The sequence below is a fragment of the Condylura cristata genome, unplaced genomic scaffold (genome assembly GCF_000260355.1).
Source record: "Condylura cristata isolate star-nosed mole 26May11 unplaced genomic scaffold, ConCri1.0 scaffold00011, whole genome shotgun sequence".
Classification (NCBI taxonomy): Eukaryota; Metazoa; Chordata; class Mammalia; order Eulipotyphla; family Talpidae; genus Condylura; species Condylura cristata.
In genome coordinates, this window is record NW_004567112.1 from 57,250,134 (window position 1) to 57,276,756 (window position 26,623).

At 49.3% G+C, this 26,623-nt stretch overlaps 2 protein-coding genes across 4 annotated transcripts in view; one reads left to right on the forward strand and one right to left on the reverse strand.

The window, feature by feature from the left end:
• YPEL1 (yippee-like 1 (Drosophila)) overlaps positions 1–7,427 on the forward strand; it is a 16,652-nt gene extending 9,225 nt beyond the window's left edge. The window contains exons 1-5 of one of the 2 annotated variants that reach the window (XM_012723974.1): positions 1,685–1,728; positions 3,201–3,483; positions 5,021–5,064; positions 5,622–5,730; positions 7,099–7,427. In XM_012723974.1, the coding sequence (XP_012579428.1) occupies positions 3,367–3,483; positions 5,021–5,064; positions 5,622–5,730; positions 7,099–7,188 (360 nt within the window). In that variant the 5' untranslated portion in view covers positions 1,685–1,728; positions 3,201–3,366 and the 3' untranslated portion in view covers positions 7,189–7,427. Of the gene's footprint in view, positions 1–1,684; positions 1,729–3,200; positions 3,484–5,020; positions 5,065–5,621; positions 5,731–7,098 lie in introns of those variants that run through there. The other variant, XM_004680938.2, reaches the window with a different exon arrangement.
• A 3,118-nt stretch (positions 7,428–10,545) lies between these two features.
• Positions 10,546–26,623, reverse strand: part of PPIL2 (peptidylprolyl isomerase (cyclophilin)-like 2) — a 22,870-nt gene continuing 6,792 nt past the window's right edge. Inside the window, exons 5-21 of one of the 2 annotated variants that reach the window (XM_012723829.1) lie at positions 25,931–25,982; positions 23,325–23,376; positions 21,000–21,091; positions 20,222–20,311; positions 19,329–19,404; positions 18,356–18,516; positions 17,132–17,207; positions 16,457–16,563; positions 16,006–16,095; positions 15,678–15,711; positions 15,043–15,160; positions 12,782–12,838; positions 12,081–12,153; positions 11,932–11,994; positions 11,699–11,838; positions 11,378–11,496; positions 10,546–10,911 (exon numbers count right to left, since the gene is read on the reverse strand). In XM_012723829.1, the coding sequence (XP_012579283.1) occupies positions 11,400–11,496; positions 11,699–11,838; positions 11,932–11,994; positions 12,081–12,153; positions 12,782–12,838; positions 15,043–15,160; positions 15,678–15,711; positions 16,006–16,095; positions 16,457–16,563; positions 17,132–17,207; positions 18,356–18,516; positions 19,329–19,404; positions 20,222–20,311; positions 21,000–21,091; positions 23,325–23,376; positions 25,931–25,982 (1,378 nt within the window). In that variant the 3' untranslated portion in view covers positions 10,546–10,911; positions 11,378–11,399. Of the gene's footprint in view, positions 10,912–10,946; positions 11,497–11,698; positions 11,839–11,931; positions 11,995–12,080; positions 12,154–12,781; positions 12,839–15,042; positions 15,161–15,677; positions 15,712–16,005; positions 16,096–16,456; positions 16,564–17,131; positions 17,208–18,355; positions 18,517–19,328; positions 19,405–20,221; positions 20,312–20,999; positions 21,092–23,324; positions 23,377–25,930; positions 25,983–26,623 lie in introns of those variants that run through there. The other variant, XM_004680939.2, reaches the window with a different exon arrangement.

Below are 26,623 nucleotides of genomic sequence, written 5' to 3' on the forward strand. Positions count from 1 at the left end.
TATGTATTACATGCTCTTTGAAGTTTGATAGCATTCACTAGAGAAACTGCCTTATTTGGGACTTTTTGCTCATAGGGAGATTTCTGTTTGTAATGGGTCTATTAAAGCTATTTTTCTTGCTTCAGTCTTGGAAGGCTGTGTGTTTCTAAAACTTGCCCATTTATTATATTGTTCAGTTTGTTTCTGTAGTGATGTTCATAGGTAGGGTCTTCTGATCCTTTGTATTTCTATAGCAACTATTGTAATTTTGCCTCTCCTTTATGATTCTTTACATTTGGGTTTGCTGTCTTTTTCTTAGTGAGTCTAGCTAACAGGGTTTATCAATTTTGTGTATCTTTTCAAAGAGCCAGCTTTTAGTTTCACTGGTCTTTTGAACCATTTGTTTCCTATTGCACTTATTTCTACTCTTAATTTTTATTATTTCCTTCCTCCTACTGATTTTTGGTTTCATTTGTTCTTATCTTTCTAGTTCCTTCAATTGTTAAGTTAGGTGGTTAATTTGAGTTTTTTTCCCCTTGTTTTTGATGTGGGTCTAAAATGTATGTACTTCCCTCATATTATGACTTTTATAGTATCCCATAGGATCTAGCAGCTTGTCACTCCATTTTTGTTAGCCTCCAGATAATTTTTAATTTCCCTTTTGATTTCCTCACTAACCCAGGAATTATTGAAAAGCATTTTGTTTAGTCTCCATATGTTTGAGTTGGCCTTAAGACTTTTTGTGGTTAATTTCTATCTAGCTTTATACCAATGTGATCGGAAAAGATGCTTGATATAATTTCTGTTTTCATATTTTTGAGACCTATTTTTTTCCAACCACATTTTCTTTCAGCATATGATCTGTCTTTGAGAACTGTTTCACGTGCACTGAAGAAGAAATATATTCATTTCTTTTGCGGTGGAAGTCCCCAGCTTGTTTGGCTGACTGGAATAGCCATTGTCCTATCTATAACTCTCTTTGCCTCTCCCTGTTCTTTTCCTGCAGTGAACCATCAAAATAGTGCAAAATATCTGTGAAATTTAATGTGAGCAAAATTAGTTTTCCTCTGCTTGTACTTAGGGGAGGGGTTTATCAAAACTTTTCTGCCATGTTGCAGGTGGAGTTCCTTACATGACTTTCAGATCCAGTTTGTTTGTCACATGATGCAAAAATCTATATTTGTTACTGAAAGGCATAATAAAAATGTAACTGTACTGTATATATTGTATTATGCATAATAAATATATGCTTTTCCTTTTTATACTCCCCCAACTACACTAAGTGTACTTAGTGTATACTATATCCTTTATGTCCTATTCTAATTACAGATTTATCTGTTCTTACAGTTCTGTCAATATTTTACTTATGTGTCTTCAGTCTGTGTCATTAAGCAGTAAGATCTACACTCGCAGTTTCTTTCCCTGCCATTTCATTATTATGAAGCAGCCTGTTTAGCTAGTAAAGTTTTTCCCTTAAATATTAAAAAGTTTTTCTTTTATTGTTTACCTATCATTTTTTTCTACCCTTTTATGACTCTAATTTCTTCATTGTTTTTCACAAATATAGAAGAAATACAAACACTTCATAAATAATTATAAAACATATATCTATGTGCTGTTTACTCACATTCCAGCCTTCTCTCTCTCTCTCTCTCTCTCTCTCTTTTTTTTTTTTTCAGATTTATTTATGCATATAGAACTGGGGCACAGGCCAGAGGTGTAGGGGGTGAGAAGATTCACCAGAGACAGGTAGATTGACTGAAATATACTGCTGAGGGGAGTAGCGGGCGAGACAGGAGAGGTCTCGCCTCTCCTGTACCACATGGGTCAGCTTCCTGGTCGGGGACCGAACTTGTGCTTTAATGGTTGTGGACAGCTTGACAGTGCTGTGCTTTACCCGTTGCACCACTGGAAGGGTCCTTCAGCCTTCTCTTTTCAACCTCTGCTTCCCTATGCTTAAGATATGTCTTTTATAAATACCAGCTAATTGAATTTTGTTTTCTATCCAGTCTGAAATTTTAATTTCTAACATTTAGTCTTATTTACATTTAATGTAAGCATTAACATATATTTTGTTTAGATCTTCATCTCTTTGTGCTCCTTGTTTTTTCTACCATGTTCTCTTTTCTTGTCCTCCTTTAAGCTGACATTTTATCATTCCCTGATGTTTCCCTGTATAAGTTTGGAAGTTGTACACTTGGTTTTCATTCTTATAGAAAGTCTATCAGAAATTACATTTATCCTTAAGTTAACAGCATCTAAATTTAACCCTTATCTTCTTGGTTTTGGACAGGACTATTAAGAATTTTCCATTTGAATTTTTCACCTTGATTTACTGCAATTTAATAGGCAATTGCTCATACATTACAATCTGTTTTTAAAACTAAAAAAAAATCAGTAAAATAAAATTTTAAAAATTAAATAAAATTATTAAGACATTGTTATCTTTATCTGCTGATTTAGCATTTTATTTATTCACCCTTCTTTCTTTTAGCACCTACAGTTTATATACTTTTATCTAGTTTTGTTTTTCTTGTGTCTGAAAGCACATCATTGAGCTTCCTTTAGTACTAATTTGCTAAAATAAAAATTTTTAGTTGAAAAATATCATTTTCCAAATTCCCAAAAGATGCTTTCATGGTTATAGAATATGGTTATTCATCTTTCAGAACCCTAAGGCTACCTTCCCTGCTGCCTGTGGTTCCTGTTGTTGTACTTGGGCAATTGTTCTGTTGGAAGAACAGAACAGTTTTTCTCTCCCCTATTTGCAGCCTTGTCAAAACTCATTTGACCATAGGTAAGGGTGTATTTCTGACTGTTGCTTACTACCAGATGCATCACAAATATTAAGAAATGGTGCTTTGAGTTATTCCATTATTCAGGACAAAATGCCCCAGTGTTGCTGACCTCACTCAGATGGGTGTCTTTCTGGCTGCTTTTCTGTCATGTTTCCTGAAGCCACACATTGTATAAAAAGTATTTGATCAAGTTATTTGTGTACATAAGTAAATTATCTACCACTTTCTGCTACATTTAGAGTGGTCAGTAGTGAGAAGCTGTTAGTATTATTAGCTATTAGTATTAGCTATTCATATTTTATGTATAGCTGATATTTGGCTTCTAGTCTCCCCCATTCTTCCTAAAGTGCCTCTTCAGAAGCACACTTTGTGGATGTATTCCTTCTCTATATAACCCACTGCTCTGTCCTGATTCGTTGACAGGTTGTGACATTGTTCTCTCACCCCAGCTGTGTGGATAGTGCCACACGCTCTCCAAACGACGACGGCTCTTGCACGCATATTCCAGTGTTTCTTTTGTCAGAGGGTCCAACAGAGCCTCAATTCTTTCAGTGGCAGCTCTGAGTGGAGCGAGGAGTACTCAGCAGAGATGGTGAAGATGACAAAATCCAAAACTTTCCAAGCTTATCTGCCTAACTGCCACCGAACTTACAGCTGTGTCCACTGCAGAGCCCACCTGGCCAATCACGATGAGCTGATCTCCAAGGCAAGTGATGGCGCCCATACAGTGATGGTGGCAGCTAGCTAGCAGATGAGTAACCATTGCATCACTTCCTGAGTGTGCTGTGTCCTACAAGTCTAGAGCGTCCTGGGCAGCATTGAGGAAAGTCTTATGCGTGCTCAGGTGTGTCTGCACTTGGAGTGTACAAGCAGGTAGTGTGTGTGGCCTGGTAACCAGGACTCCTGAAGATCATGAGGGAGTGAGATGAGTCACTTATTTGTCAGTCATTACACATACTGTAAACCAAGGGGCCACTGAAAGAACTAGTGAAGTCTCGATAATCTGTGGGAATAGTTTAATAATAAGGGAACTAAGACATCTCTAAAATTTTAAATGGTTAAGAACACTAGGAGGGAGCTGGGATCTCCAGAAAAATGCCCAGGAGGGACATTATGGACATTGTGCAGGACAGGAGCAGCCTCAGAGGTGTGAAAAGAATACCAAATTCTTCCTTATTAATTTATTTTTTAAAAAGATTTATTTATTTATGCATATAGAACTGGGGTATAGGCCAGATGTTTAGGGGCAGTAAGAAGATGCACCAGAGACAGAGTGGGGAGCAGAACAGGCAGACTGACTGAAATACCCTTTTGAGGGGAGCAGTGGGTGGCACAGGAGAGTTCTGTTGCTCCAAGTGGGTTGGGGATCGAACGTGTGCTGAAGCGGCTGCAGCCAGCTTCGTAGTGCTATGCTTTAACCAGTCATGCCACCAGGGAAGGCCCAGTTAAATTCCTATAGCAGTATTAATATTTACAATCACCCAGTTACCCAGCTGTGAATACTTAAAATAATGTGAACATAGTGGATGAGCCAATGTTCTTGCAAGGAAATGGTGCCATTGTACTCCCCCACCCCCAGGCACAGCACCCACTCATCCCCACAGAGCTGCCTTCCTGGGCTCCACGAGCCTCATTCTCCTTCAGAAACAAAGTCCATCAGGACCTTGTGCCTTTTAGGAATCTCTGCCTAGACTCCTTGTTTGATTCAATTAGAAGCACATTTATCTTCTTTTCTTTTTTAATTAATAGCAGTGACTGTTTCATTTCTGTTCATATAAAATAATAATGGTTAAATAAGGCAGAGTGTCTGCTCATTGCTTCTGTGGCTCCTTTGTCCCTGCAGTGTCTCAGATCAGAGGTGGAAGCCCGCAAACCCCGGGGTTCTGCTGTTTTCCCAGCAGGCTCAGTGTTCACACCAGAGTTATGGAAGGCAGAGCCGCTTGGGCCGCCAGGCTGGGCTGTGTGACTTGGGACTGGCTGAGCTCTTGACCGGCTGAGCGCGGCAGTGTCAGGAATGAATCTGAGCTAGTCGAGTCCCTGGGCCCCAGGAGCACGCTGAGCCTGGCCCACAGCAGTGGTCACTGCTCCCCCGGAGCTGCTGTTCATGCTTTGCAGGGCAGCCCCAACTCCTGGCAAGGCCCCCAACTCAAAATGCTGCATTGCTTTTACTCTAGAACTCACACCCCAATGTCACTTTCCGTCTTACCACAGCAAATCTTTTAAAACTTTTTTCTTCTTTGCAGTCATTTCAGGGAAGTCAGGGACGAGCCTACCTCTTCAATTCTGTGTGAGTATTGCGTGCAGCGTGTGGACATGCTGTGTCCACTCTCGGGTTACGTTTATTGCTTCTGCGCACCCATCTGTTGTGATTCAGGACCAGAGTATGTAAATAGGGCTGACCAGTGGTCTGGAATGACACATTGTCTTCTGTGTGATCGTAAAGGAGGATGCTCTCTAGTTGAAAAGTTACCGAAGGAATACTCTTAGCAGAGAATTAGCTCCCACAGACATGGAATGACTTCTTTCCGTTTTGTGGTAGATTTGGATTTTTACTGTGGAACAGTAGGGCTGTGGCCTCTTTCCCACAACCTGTCCCATCTTGGCATTCTTGAGGGGAAATAAAAAGTTGTTCCTTCTCATAAAAAGCAGTTGGTGGACAGAGGGGGGACATGAAGGGTTCAGAAGAAACGTTTCTGCATTTCTGGTAACCAATTGGCTGAAGAAATAACGCACCCAAGTTGGAGGCCAGTGGGAGCTGGGGGAGGCCCTCCGGGCACTGCAGTTTAGGGCTCCCAGGAGGGGAGAGGAGGACGTGTGTCCAGCATCCTGCCTCCTTCCCTGCAGTGTAAACGTGGGCTGTGGCCCTGCAGAGGAGCGTGTCCTTCTTACTGGCTTACACGCCGTTGCAGACATCTACTGTGAAAACTGCAAAACCACACTTGGGTGGAAATATGTAAGTAACCATTTTGTTCTGACATTTCAGAGAAAACACATTTACTGTAATAAACATGCTATAAATAGACATGAAACTGATTTTCAAAGGAGTAAGACTTCCTCCTGGAAGTGTGATAGATGATATGCTCAAAGAATACATGTCTTAACTAGAATTTCTTTTGAACCAGTTCAGAGTTGTATAATCTCATGGGCACATTTCACTCACAGAGCAAGGAACAGCCGAACAGCCATACTTAAGGTGGGAGGTGGGACCACATAGGGCTCTACCCCATGACCCCTCCTGGGAGGGTGGCTGGTCTCCATCTGGGGGACATTTACTTGCAGGCAGGGCCTAGGGTGCCTGGTGACATTGAACAGCAAGCACAGCTGGCCCCTCTGCTTCAGACATCCAGCACCTGTTTGGGTATGAAGGAAAAAAACTCCCTCTTTTTCTTGGGACCTTGAGATGGAGTTGCCATCTCCAGCCCCTCCATTTCTAGTGTTTACCTCCTGCCCCAGGCTTCCTGCAGACACCTCACCAAAGCCAGGCCTTCCCAGCTTGTGGGGAAGCCACCTCAGTGCTCCCTGTTTCTGCCTCCCCTTGCCTGACCTCAGGCCCCAGCCTGCTTCCACTGGTCTGTTGACATCTCTAAACCTGCACTTCTGCCCCAGCTTCTTGTCCTGGTGAAAATCCCAGGTACCCACCACCCCTTAGCACTTGGTGCATGTTCCTCAAAGTGGTAGAACTTGAGACTTGGCGTTTGAGAGATCCATGCCTGCTTGGGAGTGTCTTCTAGAGCCATGCTTGTTTTCTTCATCAGGGCCACCTGCCCTCTCTCTGGATTTCCTATTCCTCTCTGGTCGCTAGACACCAGATAGTGAGGGACGCCACCCCTTGCATGGAGATGGGCTCAGCAAGGGCTGCCCGCTCCACCGCTCTTCCCCCGGCTCAGCCTACCTGCCCCAGCCCCCAGCACTCTTCTAGCACAGGGCGTTTTCTTTCTCACCACCTTCACACTGCCCCCAGAGCTCTCGGTGTAGTTGACCCCACTCTTCTTCAGCCTGGAGTCCCTGGGAGAAATACCTCGTTCCTCTTCCTACCTCCCAAATGTCCCTGCACATGGCTGGGTCTTAGTAACACACTTGAATTCCCTACAAGTTTAACCATAGCTGAACAAGGAGTATAATAAAGTAAACCCTCACACTCTCACAGGCCTGTCACCTGACAGTCCCTGCCAGGCCCCTGACCCCAGGATCCAAAGCTTAGGGAACATCTGGGCAGATGTAACACTATACTTATTCCCCTAATCACGAGAGTAATGACATTGAGTAGTGAAAATCGATTCTGTCCTGAAATTCTTGTTTCTCCACTTTTTTTCTTTTCAAGGAACATGCCTTTGAGAGCAGTCAAAAATATAAGGAAGGAAAATTTATTATTGAGCTTGCCCACATGATCAAAGACAATGGTTGGGAGTAAAGTGAAACTTTCTGTTCTCTTTTTGAATACTTTTTTGTGAGAGAGACTGCAAATGTAATGGAAACCTGGGAGCCTCCTGGATGACAGTGTCTCTTGAACTCCAGCCTGGCAGGTGGGCCTCTCCCAGCCGTGTCCTGGGTAAGGTGTCACACCCTCCAGCACGCGCTCCTCGTGTGTCTCGGCATCTCCAATGACCTTTTTCTATTCTCAAGTTCTAGACAAAGAATTAACCAACTGATGGTCTCTCTGGTTAATACCTTAATCTGTGTCTTTAAGATAAGAGCTTGACTGCTTTCATGTTTAATGGAAAACTGAATTTCTAAAGGCCATAGGGACGGCAGCTCTTCAGAAGCAGGTCTCACCCCTTGTGTAAAGACATTGTAGCCCACTTATAATTTCCCAAACTACAAGTTGATTATTCCTCCTGAATGTGAACTGTTAAGGTCTAGTGCTCATTTGGGAATCTTCCAGAAACAGCAGAGGGTGGTTTTTCTTAATTCTTGTTAAAAAACAGAGGACACCACTGATGACATGTTAGAAAGGTTAGATAATTATGTCTAATGGAACAACTTGTTTATTTGGGCCAATAGCTTCCTTATTCAGAAAGCAAGAAAACTAGTTGTTAGGAAAGACTGTTCCATGGGGCTTCAGTTCCCCAGGCAGGAAGTGGTTAAGAGGCAGATCTGTGGAGCTAAAGTGTAGTACATTGGATTGAGTAAAATCAGATTTCCCTTTTTACTACATTGTACTTCAAGAAAGGAATATTTTTGGCATACAAGAGGCCAGAATGAACAGGAAAAACTTCCAAACTTCAGATTTGCCAGATTGTTTTTAGATGTTGTCAGAAGAAATTAAAGCTCTAAGATGGGCTTAAGATTTGTAAAGATATTTGGTCTATTTGTCAGATCACTTCTGCCCCACAGTGGGCTGACCTAGAAGGGACCTGAGGAATCTAATGCTGTGTCCCCACATTTGAAGTTCCAGTCCACCATGCCTCTCCATGAGAGCAGCCTCTGTGCAAGCATTTTAACCATTTCAGAGAATGGAGACAGAAAAGCATTCCTAAGTCAGTCTTGGTTTTCAGTATTTTGACCCAAACCTGATTGGTGGGCCTGATCAGCCACTTCTGATGTCTGGGCGGTGGTCTATGGCGAGAGACTCATGGGACCTCAGCACTGAGAGGCAAGAAAAGGGACCCAGGAGATGGTAAGGAGAACTGAGCACTCAGGTGTTTCCCAGCCTCACAGGCTGGTTCTGAAATAGCCCTCACACAAGTTAGTCCAGTGGTTAGGAGAGCGGGCTTGCGGCAGTACATGCGAGAGACTGGGGGCTGAGGGGAATTGTCCCTCCCGAGTCTGGGTCCTGCTGTGCAGGCACCCAGTGCTCCTGACTAGGTCTAGTTCAGTGTTCACCTTGAGCTTCCCTGGTACAGTCTCTTTGCCTAAGACTCAAAAGCTTTGGAACGTGGGAAAGACCACTGCCAGGTGGGTGAGGAGACACCAGTGTGACTCGCGCATGGAGCCCCTGGCACACATCTTCAGGTTTAAAGGGAAAGGCATCGTGTAAGCCTCTGCCCTTGCACACACCCCAACAGGTCACTGCTCCCCTAAGCTGGTGTCCCCACAGACACAGGCTGTCCCCACACATTCCCTGTTGTAAGGTGATGTGCAGCTGCGCTTCCGGCACCCTGGCTCAATCTGAAGATCCCTCTCTTGAGCAAACACCTGCTGCTCCAGTGCTTAGGGACAACCGAAGAACCGAAGGCAGCCTTCCCCGAGCACTCGTCCCCGAGTACTCGTAACGCCAACACGGCCTGTGAACTTTTCCCTTCTGGTGGTTCCTCTGCCATGTTGCATCTGGAGGACCCAGAGGAACAGGGAGCACCAGGCCTGAGCACTTCATGTAAGCCGGAAAATCTTCTAGAATCCTTTTGGTCACTTTTTTGTACATACTGAAACGTCTATTTAAAGCTTTTATATGTGCTGGGTAAGTTTACTGCTCCTCTGATATGAGCACTTTGGTGTTTGTGTCGTCTCTTGTGATGGTATTGAAATATTTTTACTAGCGGTCTGCCAACAGACTTTTATCACTTTTTTGTTGGTTTTCTGTAATACCTAAGCTTTTTCTGAAACCAAATAAACTGACCATGAGCTGGCATCAGGGAAGGATATTCACAAGACACAATCAGCTGTAGTGTTGGAATGCTCTACCCTCTTCAATGCCCAAATAAATACCATCCCGTGACTTATTTAAAATGCCTTTTTCCTCAAGGGTGGGAGGTGATGCCAGGATTATAAAAGCATTTAATCGAAAACTATGTGGTAGAGTCTGAGGCAGAACGTTTGTTTTAGGGGTGTTTACTGCTATTTTATGAGTATATGTGTGTACACACACATGAATATACAGTGTTTTTATACCTTGATGCCATCTGTCAGGTGTTAGAAAGGATTACAAATGGGCATTTTTCAAATGTCCTTTAATTTAGTTCTAACCTTACCACATACTTCAAATCAAAGTGGCTTTAGTATCCAGAAAACGGTAAGCTCCTAAACAGCCTACAGAAACAGAAGGTCCCTATTTGTCAAAAGCTCTGGGTATGCCTGGCTGCTGTCTGAAGCTGGATCGACAGATTGCAGCCCGGGGCTTAAAAATAAAATTTCCAAAGTGAACATGTCAGTAGGCTGCCTTAGGTGCTCTACTCTGAAGAGATGCTGAGGGACAAGTCCCTGACCTCCTATAGCTCCTGCCAGAGCCCCAAGCACCTACTGAGTGGCCTGTGCGTGTTTGCACCCAGCTGTCACTGCACTGACCAGCCCTGTGTGAACCAGGCTTTTAGAGATCGTGCCTTCCACCAGTAAGTTACCAGGTGTCTGCTGCTGAAAAGGGCAGCAGTGAGCAGGTCCGAAGAAGCGAGAGGCTAGGCAGGGTCTGGCCAAAGGTCAGAAGATCCATCTGCGACCTGGTCACGGGCAGGGGGACTGCAGAGGGACAGGCCAGGTGCAGGCTTTGTTCCAAGCACAGTGCAGGGCCAGTGACTGGCCTGAAGCCAGAGGTGGAAAGAAGAGCCAGTGTTCATCATGGAATTTGGAGCTGTTCAAGCTGGAGGTTTTGGGCAGAGGAAAAGGATTAGGCCTAAGAGAATCTCTGTGCTGACCCCAGGACAATGGGCAGTGAGACAGGGTGTGGTTGGGCCACTGATGCTTTCAGAGCCTCAGTGCTGAGAAGACATGGTCCCAAGAGGTGTCCCTAGGCTTCTGCAGAGGCACATCGGGAAAGCCGAGGTGGTGGTGTCAAGGTCAGGGGCAGGCAGGCAGGCAGGCACGCGCTACAGAATGAGCAGAAAGCAAGGTCAGGCGAGTGTTAAGGTTTTTAAAGATATTTAATAGAAAAACAGGGCTAAGAGAAGGGAACTTTTAAGTTAGGAAATGTTGCTGTGGCTGACCCAGAAGCCTCAAGAGTCAGGACTGAGAGTCAGTGTTTAAGCACAAAGTCCTAAGGGCAGTAAGGCCACAACCTTACTCGGGGGCATGGGGGCTAACGTGGTGGGGGGAGAAACACCAGCTTGCTGAAGCCTTTTGCTCATCCGTCAGTAACAGCAGGAGCTAGCTGGTTTCACCGGGCTGCAGAGGCATTCCCAGCACCATCCTGAGACAGTGGTCTGTCCTGATGTGGAACCCAGGTGCCTCAGTGATGACTATCCACAGTGGTTAAGTGTGCACAACCCTGTGAGCCAAGCAAGAGGTGGCAGGAAAAGATCTCACCCAAGGGCCCCAAATCGCCAGCATCAGGAGCCCCACCCCCAAGTCTCCTGAAGACCTAGAATCTGTACATTTATTTCCAAAAGGGTCCATGTAATGCCACTCACTGGTCAGGGACCAAATGGTGTAGAATCCCTGAGAAGATAATGGGATATGGGGGTGGTGGTGAAAGGAAAAGAAAACCCAAGTCAGGACACAGCCCTTCCTCCCACCTTGAGTGTGTGCCAATCTTCAGGCAAGACCCCATGCCTGCGGATCCAAGACAGATGCAGGCCCAGGTATGGAAAAAAGCCAGGCCGCTGTCTATACCAGGGGAGGGCTGGTACAGGCACCAGACAAGAGCTTTATTGAGTCACAGCCCAAAGGGCAGGTATACAAAGGCTTTAGAAAATTCAGAGATAAGGATCCGGCTCCTAGCCGAGTGTCCCTACCAGGATGGAGAGCAGGCTGACGCTACCAGGAGCTGAAGTCCCCAAACCCTCGGCTGGGCTTTTTCTTGGCCACAACGGCAGCTGCACTAGTGGATGGTTCTTCCTCTGCTACCCGTTTCCTAGACAGAAAACCAAACTCCAGCTGTTGTGGGGCACCAGGCCCCAAGTTGGGAACCCATCCCTCAGCCACAGTCCCATTGAGACCCTCCCGGCCAGGCCTGTACAAGTCACTAACGTGCAGCTGCAAGCACCCAGTTCTGCCACTGGCAGGCACTGGCCTAGGGACACCAGTGAGCCCCTGCAGAACATGGCCCTACTCACGTGGCTGCAGGATTGATGTATTTGCCCACCCCCTGGCGGTATGTCTGGGGGCCCTGGTTCCCTGGCTTGGCCTTGCTGGTCTTCACTGTACTCTCTGGGGCCTCCTCTTTGGTGTTCGTCTTCTTCCGCTCCTCGGCAATCTGTGTGAAGCAAGACAGTGACACCCAGGTACCCAGGTATCTCAGTGGCAGGGCTTCCCCAGCCCCTCCCCAGGGGTAGTGCGCCGTCCACACCTGAGCATCAGCTTCCTCGTAGGGGTCCACAAACACGGTGGTAGAGTCGATGCGGATCTCCTCCTAGCAGCAGAGCGGGGACGAGTGAGCAGGCCAGCTGGGGGCAGCAGCTCCCTACTCTATGCACCCTGGTATCCTGAGACTCATACCTTAGGGCGGTCAGTTTTGGGGTCACTCTCCACATTCTCCATGGCTGTCAGTGTGTCAAAGCCCCCAACAACCCTGCAGCAAGGACAGGGGTACTCTGAATATGCCCAGGGCAGGGCATACCCCTGGTCAAATCCACACACTATGCCTGGGAGGGGTGAGAATGGCCCTGGCTGTCAGGCCCTCAGAGGCACCACACAGGTAAAGGATGAGGGCTGGAGCCAGGCCAGCTGGGCTTCAGAAAGATGTGCAAGGCTGGGGGACAGACAAGTGAGGCTTGAGGGCATGTCTGGCTGTCAAAACTGTATAGGGCACAGCCACACCCTGGGCACCCACGATGCCCGTAGCCACCTTTGTGCTCCATCTACAGAGCTAGAAATGCCATCTGAGCCTCATAGGAGTGTGCCGGCCTCCAAATGAGAGGCTGGAAAGAGGACAAGGCTGAAGTTGCAATGTGGGCTGATCCCAGGAGAGCTGTGGCAGGAAGCTGACTGGGAAGTCAGAAAAGAGCTGCTTTCTCTCTAGCCCACAGGTTCCTGCCAAACAGAGAACCCCAAACTGTATACAACCCGAGTCCAAGCAGTGAGACATGGGGGCCAAAAAGCACAGGCCAAGCCCAGGGGAAAGGCAGAGAAGGCTCCCAGGTGGAAAAGGAGCCCTTCAGCCTGTGTTGATACCACAGACCTCATGCTGCTTTGCTTACCGTCCAAAAATGGTGTGCTTCTTGTCCAGGTAAGCACAGGAGCGAAAGGTGATAAAGCTGGGGAAGGAGGACAAGCATCAGAAAGGCGTCACACTTTCTCAACTGCCTTGGCGTGGGACTGATGGGCAGGTGCCCCTACCTCCTCCAGCGCCTGCTCTGGGAACCTGGGCTACTCCAGTCCACATATGTGGCCCCCACAACCTGCCTACTGAGGGCAACCTAGCAGCCCATGCTAGGCCCGTGACCGGGGCCTCTATCTCCCCAGAAGGCCCAGAGCAGGGGAGGCCCCATGGGCAGAGGCTGGCGAGCAGCTGCTCTGGAGAGGCGGTGGGAAATGGGTGGAGAGGGGCCACACGCCAGGAGGACTCCAGAGAGAGCGAGCTTTGAAGCGAAAGGAAGGACATGATGAGCCAAAAAAGGGAGTAAAGAAATTGAGACAGGTGGGCAGAAGTAAACAGACCAAGAAAATAGCCTATTTGGTTTGGTATGAAGATGAGAAGGAATTGAAAGCTAATTACACAAACACATGAGATGGTACAGGGAAGCTGCAATGGAAGAGACACTAGTAACTTGAGACTTTAGATTCACTTGTTCATAAAGTAAAAAGGTCTAACTTCCAATACAGGAGAAAAAAAAAGGAAATGAAAATTTCTTAAAAAGGCCACCAAAAACCACACTGGGATCCACACTGACTGGAATTAAATATGCACTTAGATTCCTGGGTTGAATTAACACAAACTTTGGTGTGGGCCATAAAAAATAGCTTTAAAACTTTTAAGACTGAAAGGCTAACGTCAAAAGGATGAAAGACGACACAAAAAACCTGGGCCTGTCACTGCTGGAGGGGCCTGAGGTTTCCCCAGAGCAGCACAGCGCTCGTGGCTGCCCTGCGTGCCAGCGAGACCTGGACACAACACACAGACGCAGGCAGGGGAGGCCTCAGGCTGCCAGGGCTGTACTGGGCCATGGGGTCGCAGCGGACAGGACACCGCACATCAAAAACCTGCACGTGCAGAACTGAACTCTGGCCACCAAGGGGTGTCTATCATTAACTTCTAACACAGAATTTAGAACACCTGTGTTAAACCTGACAAAAATAGCAACTGGAAGAACGAAAGAGAACACAAGTATTTAACAAAGTGAAGGCTAAAGTTCTTTACAAAATTTAAGCAAACCTTTGGCAGTTCTCAGAGAAAGCACAAAACAGTAATAGAAGTAAACAGAACACACTCATCCAGCATCAGTTCTACAAACTACTTACATCAAAAAGAAATAGTAAGAAGTGACGCCTCTCCAGAAAAAAAAAAAATGCACAACCCACATACCCCGCCTTTGTGGACTGAGAAACACGCCCAGGCAGCCCCTGAGCAGAGAAGACAGTAACTGGGCTGCACCAGCAGGCAGCAAAGAGGGGTACATGATGGCGTCAGTGGTAAAATGTGAGGTGTAGAATCAAGGAAGTAGAAGACAACAGGAACAGCAAAAATAAGTACCTACACCACCGAGGAGAAAGGAGCAGATGTGCTCGGGAAAGAGTGTGAGGAGACACCATGGAAACAAGTCTAGAAATCTAGAGATGGGCGAGCTGAGTCACCCAGTGAGCTCATGAAGTGGCCCCCTGACTAAACAAGCATCTGACTCCACAATAACATAAACCACCCCAAGGCCGGCTGTGCAGGCTGTACCCCACTGGGCTGACCAACCCAGCTGGGGAAGCCAGGCCAGGCCCCCAATGAACACAGCTGACACAGAGCAGCAAGTCTGGCTTTACTCTCCCAAGACAACAGAGGCAGGAAGGCTGGCCAAGCCGGCGGGCATTTCCACACATTTCAGGAGGGAAAAAGCACGTGACTGTAGTAGCAGATACTCAAAAGTGCCTCTCTCAGAAAAGTAAAGCCAAGTATAAATTTGATCAGATGACTAAACAGCATGTCACTTAGCAGGACGCCCACCTCCTCGCCCTCACAGGCCCCACAGCGAGGTGACTATTGTTCACACAGCAAGAGCAGGCACCACCTCATGCCAGTACACATGAACATCTAGAAAATTCAAGGTTCTTACTAAAAGCTGTTTTAATTCCGAGAATCTGATAAAAGTTGTAATTTTTCTCTTCTTAGAATTACTGGGGGTGAAGGGTATCCATTTGCAACCTTAACACAAATCATAAAGTCCTAAAGGAACAGCAGTATCCAGGAAGGCAGGGGGACCCAGAGGAAGAAAACTATAAAATCACCCCCTACCAGCAGGGTGCCCGGACTCACAACTGAGACTTGTTGCTGTTGGGCCCTGAGTTGGCCATGCTAAGGATGCCCCGGCCTGTGTGCGAGAGGTTGGGCCGAAATTCATCTCTAAAGGGCTTCCCCCAGTACGATGCCCCACCTGAAAGAGAAAGAGCGTGGCGGGCAACAGACCCCTTGAGTCCCAGTCAAGTGTGGCCAGCAGGAGGCAGCTCAGCCTCAGAAATCTGTTCAGAGACCCAGGGGCCAGGCACTCAAGGGTCTGTGTCTGGGGCAGGCGACAGCCTAAGACCCTCATCACTAACCTCCCCTTGGGCTCTGCCCAGCCCCAGGCACTTGGAGTAAGTCAAGGCCAGAGCTCATTATCCACCCCACAAGGGAGTGAGCCTTGGCCTGAGCAGCTGACTGGGTGTGGCAGCATTTGAGAGCACAGGCAGCTGAGGCTCCAGAGCAGAGGCCCCTAGGGGAGGTAATGTGCTCCCGGCTATAATTTAACCTCACCACCACAGAAAGACAAGCCTGAGGTCACCTTGCCCACATATGAGCAGGTGGGCAATCGGGTCCACATCCAGAGCTCCTGGCAACCCAACACACCCCCTTGGGTCTTAAGGACTAGTCAGTCGTCAGAACTGCCTAGGGAGTCCCGCACCCGTACCTACCTGTGCCTGTGCCAGTGGGGTCACCCCCCTGGATCTGCAAGAACAACAAAAGCCAGTGAACAAGCTATGCCCCTTGGTTCCACCCAGCCCTCTAGCCGCCCACTGCCTCAGCCTCACCCAAGTGGGCTGCAATCAGGGTCTGAGCTCCTGACAGGAACAGGGCCCCTCTCAAGTCCCCTCTGCACAAGCCCAGTATGGCCAGGCTGGGGTCTCAGCCCATTTGCAGGGGCTCAAAGGTACGACACTATTCACCTGGTCCTGGCCAGGTGCTACACAGCTGCCTGTGTCCCGGGTACATCTGCAGCCAGCAGCAACTCCCGGCCCTCACCACAAAGTTCCTGATGGATCTGTGGAAGATGGTGCCATCATAATACTGCTTCTTGCAAAGCTTGATGAAGTTTTCACAGGTCTTTGGTGTCTGTAAAATTGCCCAGATATTTTTGTGAAGCACATGGCAGCGAACAGGAGGGTCCCCACGACGGCCACACCACCCAGGGCCCTTACTATACAATGGCAGATTCAGAGGGCAAGGACCCATGGAGCCAAGTTACAGGATACACACTGACTCAGCAGTTTCCCAGAGCCACGGGAGAAACTGAGAAGGGGACAGAGCAGCCTTCTGTGTGGAGTGTGCAGGATGCGGCCAAGGATCAGCGGCACAAGGCTGGGGGTGGAGGGCTCACACCTGCCTCCCGGGGAGCAGGTAGGATCGTCTACAACACACACTAACATGGCTTGGTTAAGACCCCAGCGGTGACCCTGGCATGGCACACACCTACCATGTCGCAGTGCAGCTCCAGGTTGAGGTCGCCCCTGTTGGTGTGCAGCCGCACATAGCCCTTCTTCTTTACAAACTGGTAGCGCAGCACATCCTCGTCAATGGCAGCTACAAGCAGAGGTTCAAGCTTTGTGCCTGCTCTCCACTGGGAGTCCCACCCTACACCAGGCACTAAGCCTCAGACACCACTGTAGCTCTGGGGAGGACCAAGTCAGAGCCTGAGGTCTACCCTGGGCGTGCTCAGGCTTGCAGGGGCAGGACAGGGGAAGTCTATGGGCAAAGGGGGCAAGCCAGGCCCAGTTAAGTAGCAGATGCTGGGAAAGTCTAGATACAGGGTGAGAGAGACTGTGGGAGAGGGCTGAGGGCTAGGCTGGTTAGGACAAGCCAAGAACATTCACATGGGACCTGAGGACAGTGCCAGAGGCAGCCTTCATGGGGAACCAAGGTGCCTGCGGCAGCCAGTGAGATGCCAAGATGCATCGTAGATGCAGATGGTAGAGGTAGGGTCTCTTGTCCCCCAATCCATCTCTCACGCCAGCTCCTCCCAATCTGGACACAAGTCCACTTTCAAAAGGGTCTGTCTCCACTTTGCTGTCTAAGAGCCCACATAGCCCAAAACTAAAGGCGGGAGGTAGGGTACCTGACCACAGCAGATTAGAACCAAGAAAGGAACTACCTGCTTCGTGTGTGGTTTCTGGAACCATGGCGGTTGAAGTGAAGGAGGCACTGACTTTCCCTGTGGAGTAGTGAGCCTGTCAAGAAAACCACAATAACATATACTGTGCTGCCCTGGGGGGTGGGCAGGCAGGCTGGGAACATGGAAATCCGCCATCCTCACTGCTGGGTCATCCATAGGACAATTCCTCCAGGAAGGCCTCTCTGACTACCAACCCAGAGGTACCAGCAGGAGCCTTGTGTAGGACAGGATGGCTTGGCCTGCACTGACCTTCCCCCAAAGGTCCAGGGAACAAAGGGCTATGATGGCAGGTGTGGACAAGGGGAAAGCTGGGATGCCTGGGGTCGAGCCTATGCAGGTCCATGGGCCCCAAATGCTCCAGAGGCCTGGTCAGCCAAGGTTCCTGTGTTATATGAAAGCCCCAGGCAGAGCTGGTCAGCTGGGGTTCATGATATGAGAGGTTCTAGTACCTTTTTAAAGTTTTCAAGATTTTATAGCAAATTATCTTTTAACCAGGAAAAGAAAAGGTTTGTTTTATTTTTAATTCTAAAAAGATTTTGATGGGGAAGGAAGATGTTTCTCCCCATCAGGAGGAAATACATCAAAATGCTAAAAGCTGTTATTAGAGTAGTGTGAACAACAACCTCATGTTTTACTTTTCTAAGAAATTTCCCTGGATAATTTTTTACAGGGGACACTGTCTACCCCCACCGCCCACCCCCAAGCCAGGCCCTGCCTGAACAGAGGAAGCAGCAGCTTCAGGCCCAAAAGGTCAGAGCACCAAGATGGGGTGCTCCCTGCGGTCTGGGGCCTCAGAGTCAACCACTGGGTGTGTGAGCAGAGGAAGGGCACTGAGCATTGTGCAGCCACTTCTCCGCTCTCCTCACCGCCTCTGAAAGGCCCCTGACGAGTCTGCGCTAGGGGCCTGTGACTAGTCCGCAAGGGGTGACTATGTACCCCCAAAGGATCACCCCCTCCCACAACCCACAGGCTGCCGTGTCACAGGGTGTGATTGAAGCTTCAATCTTCTGTGGCACAACCTTCTGGGGCTGGGAGCTACCTCTGATGACTTGTCATCACCCCAGCCTTCTCAGGGAGTCCTCCAGGGACTCAGGGACTCGCAGGGTCCAGGTCACCTCCCCTCCAAAGGTATTCCAGGACACCCAAGAGCCCGTTCCCGGAATGGGGCCAAGCTGTCAGCAGGGTGGCCCTCCTTCTACTCACTGCATTCAATTTGTCCACCTTCTTCTTCTCTGGGACCTTCATGGTGGCCGCCAGGACCTCATCCCCTTTGAACTCCTTGTATAGCTCCTGTAGCGTTTCTCGGGTCTCCGCATTTGTATTTTTTAAATAATAAGATGGATCCTGTTTGGCCTTTTCTTCATCTATAAACAGCACAGGAGCCCTGAGCAGCTAAGTCCCAGCAATGTCTTCACAGGAGGCCAGGGCAGACAGTAGACGCCCCGTGCTGGTCCCGCGAACCCACAAAGCAGTGGCGCCTTCATGGATGTGGCCTGGACACACTCGGTCGCTGCCACTCCAGAGGGGAATGTGTGGAGGAACAGAGAGAAAACAGCCGGCAGGGTGGCAAGTCCACCTGCCAGTGGTTTCACACTGCAGTCCACTTGGGTCTGTCTTGGGCCTCAGCCTCGGTCTTGTGGTATTATCAGCAGCCCACAGCACAGGACCTCCAGGTGATACCAGCTAGCTGAGGTGCTGCGCTCACCACCCCTCACAGGACCTGCCCACTCGCCAGAATGGCCCCGTGGCCTGAACTAACTGCCTCCCCTGCAGTGGGGACAGAGAAAATTCCTAGGGAGCAAGGAGAGGGACTAAGCACACAGTGGAAACTCCCCCATCCCACCCCTAGAACCTGGAGAAGTGGCCCAAGGAATAGGCCTTGGAGCTGAGTCTTGCAGTGAGCAGCCAGGCTTTCTCCCCTGCAGGCTGTGGGCACAGAGGCAGCACAGCCCTGTGGCATCACCACACATCCTGCCGCTGTGCACCTGTGTGGCCCGAAGTAGTCCTAACCCAACCTCAATGCAGGAGGGGCTGAGCATCAGCACAGAACATTCACACCTGGTCCTGAGTGAGACTCCTGTACCCCCAACCCCAGAGAGGCAAGACCTCTCCCAGAAAGCCCTAACTTACTTCACCCAAACCCACATATCCAGAGACCAGCCTTGCTTGTACATACCTGGATCTGTTATTTTCACATTATTCTTAACGTGAAAGAAATTGGAGACATTGAATTTGTCTAAATTGGTGGGATCCTGTGGGTAAAAGAACAGCAAATTGGAGCCAGCACATAGCCAGGCCTGTTGTGACTACCCTAGGCAGTGAAAGATGGGCAGTGGCATGACAGATCAGAAGCCAAGAGGGGAGTCGTGGGATGAGGTGTCTGTGTGCCAGGGTTTGGGATGGGGACAGAGTGGTACAAATGGTTCCTGCTCGCCACACTGAGGGCCCTTCACCTTGGTACACAGCTAGCGAGCATCCCTTGTTGAGCTGGGATGTTTGTTGAGGGGTCTTGGGCAGACCTGGGGCATCCTCCTCATGACCTCCCACTCCAGGAGTACCCTGCCCGGGTCTCTGCAAGCTGCTTGCTAGACACAGACTCCAGAGTAACGTGGGTGCTGGGGATGGTGAGCCCCCGCTTGGAAGGAAGACATGCTGACCTTTAGTGAGAGTGGGTCAAACCACAGAGGGGAGAGGGCTCATCTTAGTCACTCCCTCATTTTTTAGGTTTCAGGCTTCTCAGACACCTACAGAGGTGCCCTATGTTGATGCTGGGGTACAGAGCATGCCCCAAGCCTGGAAGGGGTCACTCAGAAGTTGAGACAGCTTCTGGGGTAGAGAGGAGGGGCCCTGGCACAGCAGATGTGAGAGCCAGACAGAGGAAAGGGGGGATAAATGCCTGAGGTGGCTGAGCAGGGAGGGCTGCAGGCGGAGCAGCCAGGGAGCTGCAGCTAATCAGGGCCACAGCAGGTGGCCGCCAAGCCTGGGTGGAAGGTGGGGTGCAGCAGGGGGCTGTGCCCAGGTTCTCAGTATGGTCCCTCCCTGGGAACAGGATGAGGAAGAGGACGCTACCTGGAGGGTGAGGATGTCCTGCCTGGTGAAGGGCTCGTCCGTCAGTAGGTCACGTAAGTTCTTGGCCTTAATGTTGAGCTGCTCCACTGCCTAAGCCAGAAAGAAGACCAATGTCATCATGCCTGGTCCCCACCCCGGCCTGGACGACGGTACAGTTCCAATAGTGAAGAAAAGGACAGGGACAACTGTGGACCCACCACAGGGTACTGCAGGGCACAGGCTGTGGAGCCCAGCAGGGCTCAGCCCTCTTAAGAACATCACAGGATGTTCTTGGCCATCTTACAGAGGCCAACAGGCTCCACCAGGCCGCCCATCTCTACAGACCAGCCCACCGCCGCCCCAGTCAGCACATGCCCCCACAGGAGTGCCCTGCAGAGGCTGAGAGTAGCACGGCCACCTGTGCCCTGCAGTGGCACACCTGGAGGAGGGCTAGCGCGGGGTCTGGGGCCTCTTTCCTACACCTGCCCACCAACTGGCATCCACTCCTCCTGAGCCCCGGGACTCCTTGCTTCCCTTGCAGCACGGGGGCCTATCCTTAGAACAGTTCCTCTCTCTGGCGCCTGTGCTGTGAGTGAACCCTCAGAGTCCAGTCCTACTCCAGCCAAACTGCTTGGGCTTCAGGTGTGAGGCTGTGGGCAGGCCCCACCTTTTCTTGACTGTGCCGCGGACTCTGACTGTAGGTCCTACAAAGACATGCTGTGTCCACTGTGTCTGAGATGCCCCGGAGCCCAGCCCAGGTTCCTGGAGCCCACACACCACACAGCTCCCGAGAACGCACCTCGTAGGCGTAGACATTGCCAGTGGTCCTCACAGCCACGATGTGGGTGTTGTTGTTGAACACCGTGTACAGCACCGGGCAGTGGTACTTCCCTAAACACGAGGTGCACACAGAAGAGAGGAAGCAGAGCCCGATGTCAGCCTGCCCAAAGTGGGAACCCAGAGCATCAGCCAGAGGCTCAAGCCCCGGCCCCCCCACCCTAAAACCAGGAAACTATTTGAGACCAACTATGCATGGCAGACACTCCCTGAGCACTTGCCATCAGCCAGCACCCCACCGGCTCTACCTGTCCTCAGGAACTCAGTCCTTCCCACAGCAGCCACAGTGGCCCTGTCAGGTCAGCCTCAGACCTGCCACATGCCCTCACATCCTCACTGGGATCACAACAAACTCCTGCTGCCCTCCCTGCCCTGCGTGCAACCCTGCCACTCCCAGCTCGGGAGCCAGGGGCCAGTTCAAATATCCCAACAAGTAAACTGCAAAAAAGGCAGGAGGAAGCAGGAGAAACACCAGTGAGAAGATACACAGATGTGTGTATACTTTTAAAAATAACCCCGACATGTAAACTACAGAAAAATAATTATAAAAGCATTCTGAAAACTTGACTGCTGGCTGCATGCTTGCATTTGATGATATTTAAGAAATGTCTGTTGAGTTTTAAAGTATGATAATGGCATGGCAATTACTATTTTTTTTTTTTTAAAGATTTGTTTATTTGTGCATACAGAACTGGGGTTCAGGCCAGAGGCTCAGGGACGGTGAGAGGCTTCACCAGAGACAGAGTGGGGAGCAGAACAGGCAGATCGATGAAGTACACTGCTGAGGGGAGCAGGGGGCGGGTTCAGGAGAGGTCTGCCACACCATGTGGTCACCTCCGGGGCAGGCGGGAATCGAGCTCATGCAGAAGCGGCTTTAGATTCTCAGTGCTGTGCTTTAACCCGCTGCGTCACCAGGGAGGGCCGCAATTACTATTTTTAAAGTCCTTATCTTTCTGGGATATGAAGTGAGGTACTTAAACATGAAATGATAAAATGTCTGGGATTTGCTTCAAAATCATCTAAGTGGGTGCAGAGTACTAGTACAGATAAAATCAGATGAGCTGTGAGTGGGAGCATGGAAGTTGGGCAACGGAGAGAGGGCAGGGGTGGCAACTGCTAGGTCAAAACGAGTCAAAGAAAGGACAAAGATCAGGTCACATTCTGTATCTCCTTTCTCAGTCAAATCTTAAGAGTCTTCTAGTGGCCACGCAGGCCCGGTAGGACTCGGTTCTGCCCTGACTGTGCCGCCCATCGCCACTGTTCCAGCATACCTGTCTGTGCCCTGACAGGCTTGCGGGGTTGTGCACTGGCTGTTCCCTCTGCACAGAATGCTCTTCCCCAAACTGCCACACAGCAGCCACACGCTGCCTCCTTCATTCCATCCCTCAGATTTCCACTCAAATCTGGCACCAATGATCCAGGAGTGCTTTACTTCTGGGTCTGGCAGAAGCAGCATCTGACACACTATGGAGAGCTGTTTCCGTTTCCTCCCTCACCAGAATGTACATTCCTTCCATCATGGGAGAGATGTGGTCTGTTTTGCTTTCTGCATATGGCAGCTACTCAGTGAATATCTGCTGGTTTTCCCTCAGATCAGCCATTGATTGACAGGGGATGCACACAGCATTCTGCACCAAGGTGGAGCTCCTTGAGCCTCAGAGACTGGGAGTAACATGTGCTGGTCTACTCAGTCACTCCCTGTGAGCCCACCCTGGCCTCAGATCTCCCCAGAATGTACATGTTCACTAAGCACAGAGCTCAACCTCAAACTCTATGGCACCTGCACAGAACAAAGTGCCCAGGGTGGAAAGGGGGATACTGCCTTATTTCAGGCTCCTGGTCATTTAGAACATTGAAGGGCCTGCAGAGGCAGAAAGCAAGACCCCAGAGGCAGGCTGAGACTGTGTAACTAGAAGGAAGGAGAAGCCCAGTGCAAGACCATCCATAACCTCCTACCCTCAAGCCCAGCCACCTGCCATGGGCCTGACTAGAGCAGCTTCTGTCTGCAGTGATGAGACCAGAGTCATAGTCAAGAAGGACCAACTATGTCCACAAGGTGACTAGCAGGCCACACGGCCCAACCACCTTTGTGGGAGGTGCACAAAACCTGAGGTTTCACACAACCTCCCTCCCTCTCCCAGCTTTAGCCTACCTGGACCTTTAAGAAGAAATTACGTCACATTTTTAGAAAGTGAAAATAAGTGTATAGACTGATCAGAAAGGAATGAATGATTATGTATACAAATGGTAGAAAGGAGGGAGTCCAGTTTTAAAAGAGATCACTCACCTTCGCTATTCTTTGCAAAGTTTAGCTTGATTAGGGACCTCCCATCCAGTTTCTGGAAAAATTGAAATTAACAACAAGTAAGTGACTGATGTGAAGAACTGCTGGGCTGTGAAGCTGCGTTAAGATAGGTAGACTGAGAAGAGTGTCTGGCCATCCTAACTGGTCCACTACAGACAAGAGACCTGACCTGGGAGCCCAGGGTACAATAACTACCTTGAATTAGAGGGTAAGTAAGCAAAGTGGCTCCACTTACCACAGGGGCTACCTCCAGGCTGGAGGCCAAGGCTGAAGGTGAAGGTTTGCTTTATAGTTCTGTAATGTCTAGACATTCTTACAAAAAATAATGATTATTTCTAAGACTTAAAAATAAATCTACCTCTCCAGCTGGTTGGTAGGGTTAGGATTAGGGTACACGGGTTTTCACCTTCTTGCTCTGTTATGTACTATTTAAAACAAAAAATTAAAAAGAAGTGAGCAGTCTTCAAGGGTAAAAAAGTAAATACACCCTAAGAGTAGTTGTGATGGAATACTCTATTTTCCCAAGTTTCTGTAACGTATTTGCTGTTCATCTCCCCTAAGGGAAACTTTACTTACAATAAAATAAAGACCAGACAGGCTGAGGAAAAAATATGCCCTACGGGGAGGCCTCAATTGGAAATGTAAGGGGGCTACCGAGGCACCCTGAAGGGAGAGGCAAAGCAGAGCCATTACTTTGGCTGCTAGTCATGAAAAGCTGCTGGCCATCTGGTGTAGGGTGTGGAGTGGGCCTGGCCCTCACCGACCCAGAGGAGACACTGGGAGGCCATCCGGGGGCTGAAATGGGCCTAAGCCAAGCTCTAGTCCTGCATCCTCCCTCTGCTAAAGCAGTCAGGTGCATGCGTACACACTCCGTGAAGCCCCTGCCTGCTGGTCAGCCCACGGCTGCTCCTCCACAGCTGGCTTCATTCCTTCGTCATTCCAGGATCCTAGACACACTTGTGCAGGAGAGCCTCGAGCTCCACTTCAGATGACCAGGTTCTTGCCTCAGGGCATCCCACCATCAGCCCTTCTTAAGGCCCACGCACCCATGTACACGACAACTCAGAGACAGCCACATAACATGCTCTCCCCGAGGCCCCGAGAAGAGATACTGGTGCAAGCTGGCCCCTGCCCCAAAGGTTCACTGCAACTCACGCCAGAGAAACCCTCCTCAGACAGCCAGCAGGAAGGGGCTCTACTAGTTCTGCATATCTGGCCAAGCAAGCCCTACTGAGACCAGGCTAGGGAGAGGAACTGTACTCAAGACAGATTTGTGGGGCTTGTCAGGGGCGTCTCTGCGAAACTCACCCCAATAGGACACCAGGAATAAAGAAAATGGCTAAGCCTCAATGACATGTGCCCATATATGGAGTCAAGCTAAGTGCCATATTGGGCCTGGTTCCGAGCACAGAACATTTAGGTTTTGGAGCCCCCCAAACACCCTAAGTAACAAAAACTACCCCTGATTCAACCAAACAACTGCCCACCAGGGAAGACAGGACATGAGGGTAGGTGTGGACAAGAAAACACAAGAGGACTCAGAGGAAGAGGGGCCTGAAGTCCAGCGGTGACCGAGGAGGGCACGGACCCTCAGCCACAGAGAAGCCTGGTCTGACACCTCCACCAGGACACACGTGGTCTGATCCTGGGTATGACAAAGTAGCACAAAACAAGCTAATCACAGGCAGATAGTGCAAAGCCTGCAGAAGGAAGTTGGAAGCCCACAGTGGTTCCTAGCAGCAGACCCTGGAAAAAAACATCAGTTACACCTTCAAAAGACAAAGACAGAGGAAGGTCACAACAGCAGCTGGAGGGAACTCTCCTTGTTGCCAGCAAGCACCCCAACCCTACCACCTGTAAGAGAAAAGCCCACTGAACTCCTGAGTTCAAACACTCTCCCAGGATATCCTGGAGGGGTCAACCTGTCCTCCAAAGTTCACAGAAGCCTCCAGCTGCCTGCTTGCCCTCCTCATTCCACCTCCAGCCCAAATGCCTGCCTCTGCTGTATGTAGCCACTGTAGCCACCATCTTGCCACCCGTGGCTCTGACCCTGAGGGATCTCCTTCCTTCCAATACCTATTAGCCTGGAATCCAAACACAGGCAGGCTCACCTGGTTCCAGCTGCCTGTCCCTGGCAGAGAACAACTAACTGAGCTGGTCCCCCTAGGACAGGCTGCACCAGGAGGTAAAGACTGACTTGACATCTCAGCAAGCCTGCTGGTCCCCCTCACAGAATAGCAGGGCTTCTCAGCACAGACCATAGGCACAGGTTAAGGGTTCTAAGAAGTTATGCACTGGTATGAATGCCAATCCCAGATTCTCTGATGCACTAGGGTGCGAAGGCAACGCTCGGAGGGGCTATTCACTGTGTGATCACATCCATGTCCAAGGAAAGAATATACACCTCTATACACACATAGGGAACATTTCCAGAAAGGAAAGGGGAAAGGTGTGGAGGGAGGGACAATTTCTTCTCATTGTGCCCCACAGGTCCTCTATCAGCTGTGCAGAAAAAAAAAACAGAAAGAAGGATAAGCCAGAGGACAGCACACACAAGCCATCACTTACACTCTTGCACAACCACCTACCTCTCCATTGCTGGGGTTAGTCCCATACTTCTTAAGCCAAGGGACAATATTCCTGAAGGGAGAGACAGAGGTGTCAGCACAGGGTGTGGGCAGCATGGGAACAAGGCCACAGTACCAGCTTCCAGGCAAAAGCTTCTGGGAATGGTTTCATCCTGCTTCACTTTTAGAAGCAAGAAAAGGAGCAATTTGCCTGGTCAGAGGAAGCAGGGACCATTTCTGGATACATGAGTTTCATGTTCTCATTACAGTTACGTATAAAGAACGAAAACTACAGTTTACACATATAAACAAAAGTACATAGAAGTTGATATATCCATAAAATATGATATAGGGCAGCACGAAAAAATTGAGTTTTTTAGAATTCTGAATAACATGGGGGTAAAAAGCTTTGTGACAATGTGATTTAAAGTAAGAAATAAGTGTCTGACCTTCACCCTATTTTTGGCAAAAAGCTCCTAAAAGCCTTGGAATCTCCTAATTGATCGAACAAAGGTGTCTCTTGTTACGTTCAAGGTAACTTCTGGAATGTGCCTAAAGATGGGAATGGTTGCTAAGGGAGACAACCTGATTCTGAGGCTTAAAATTTCAGTCTCACTAAGCCAGAAAGAGAAAGAAAAATACCGGATGGTTTCACTCACAGCAGGAGTATAATGGACCAGGCGAGAAAATAACAAAAATAATGAACAACCATAT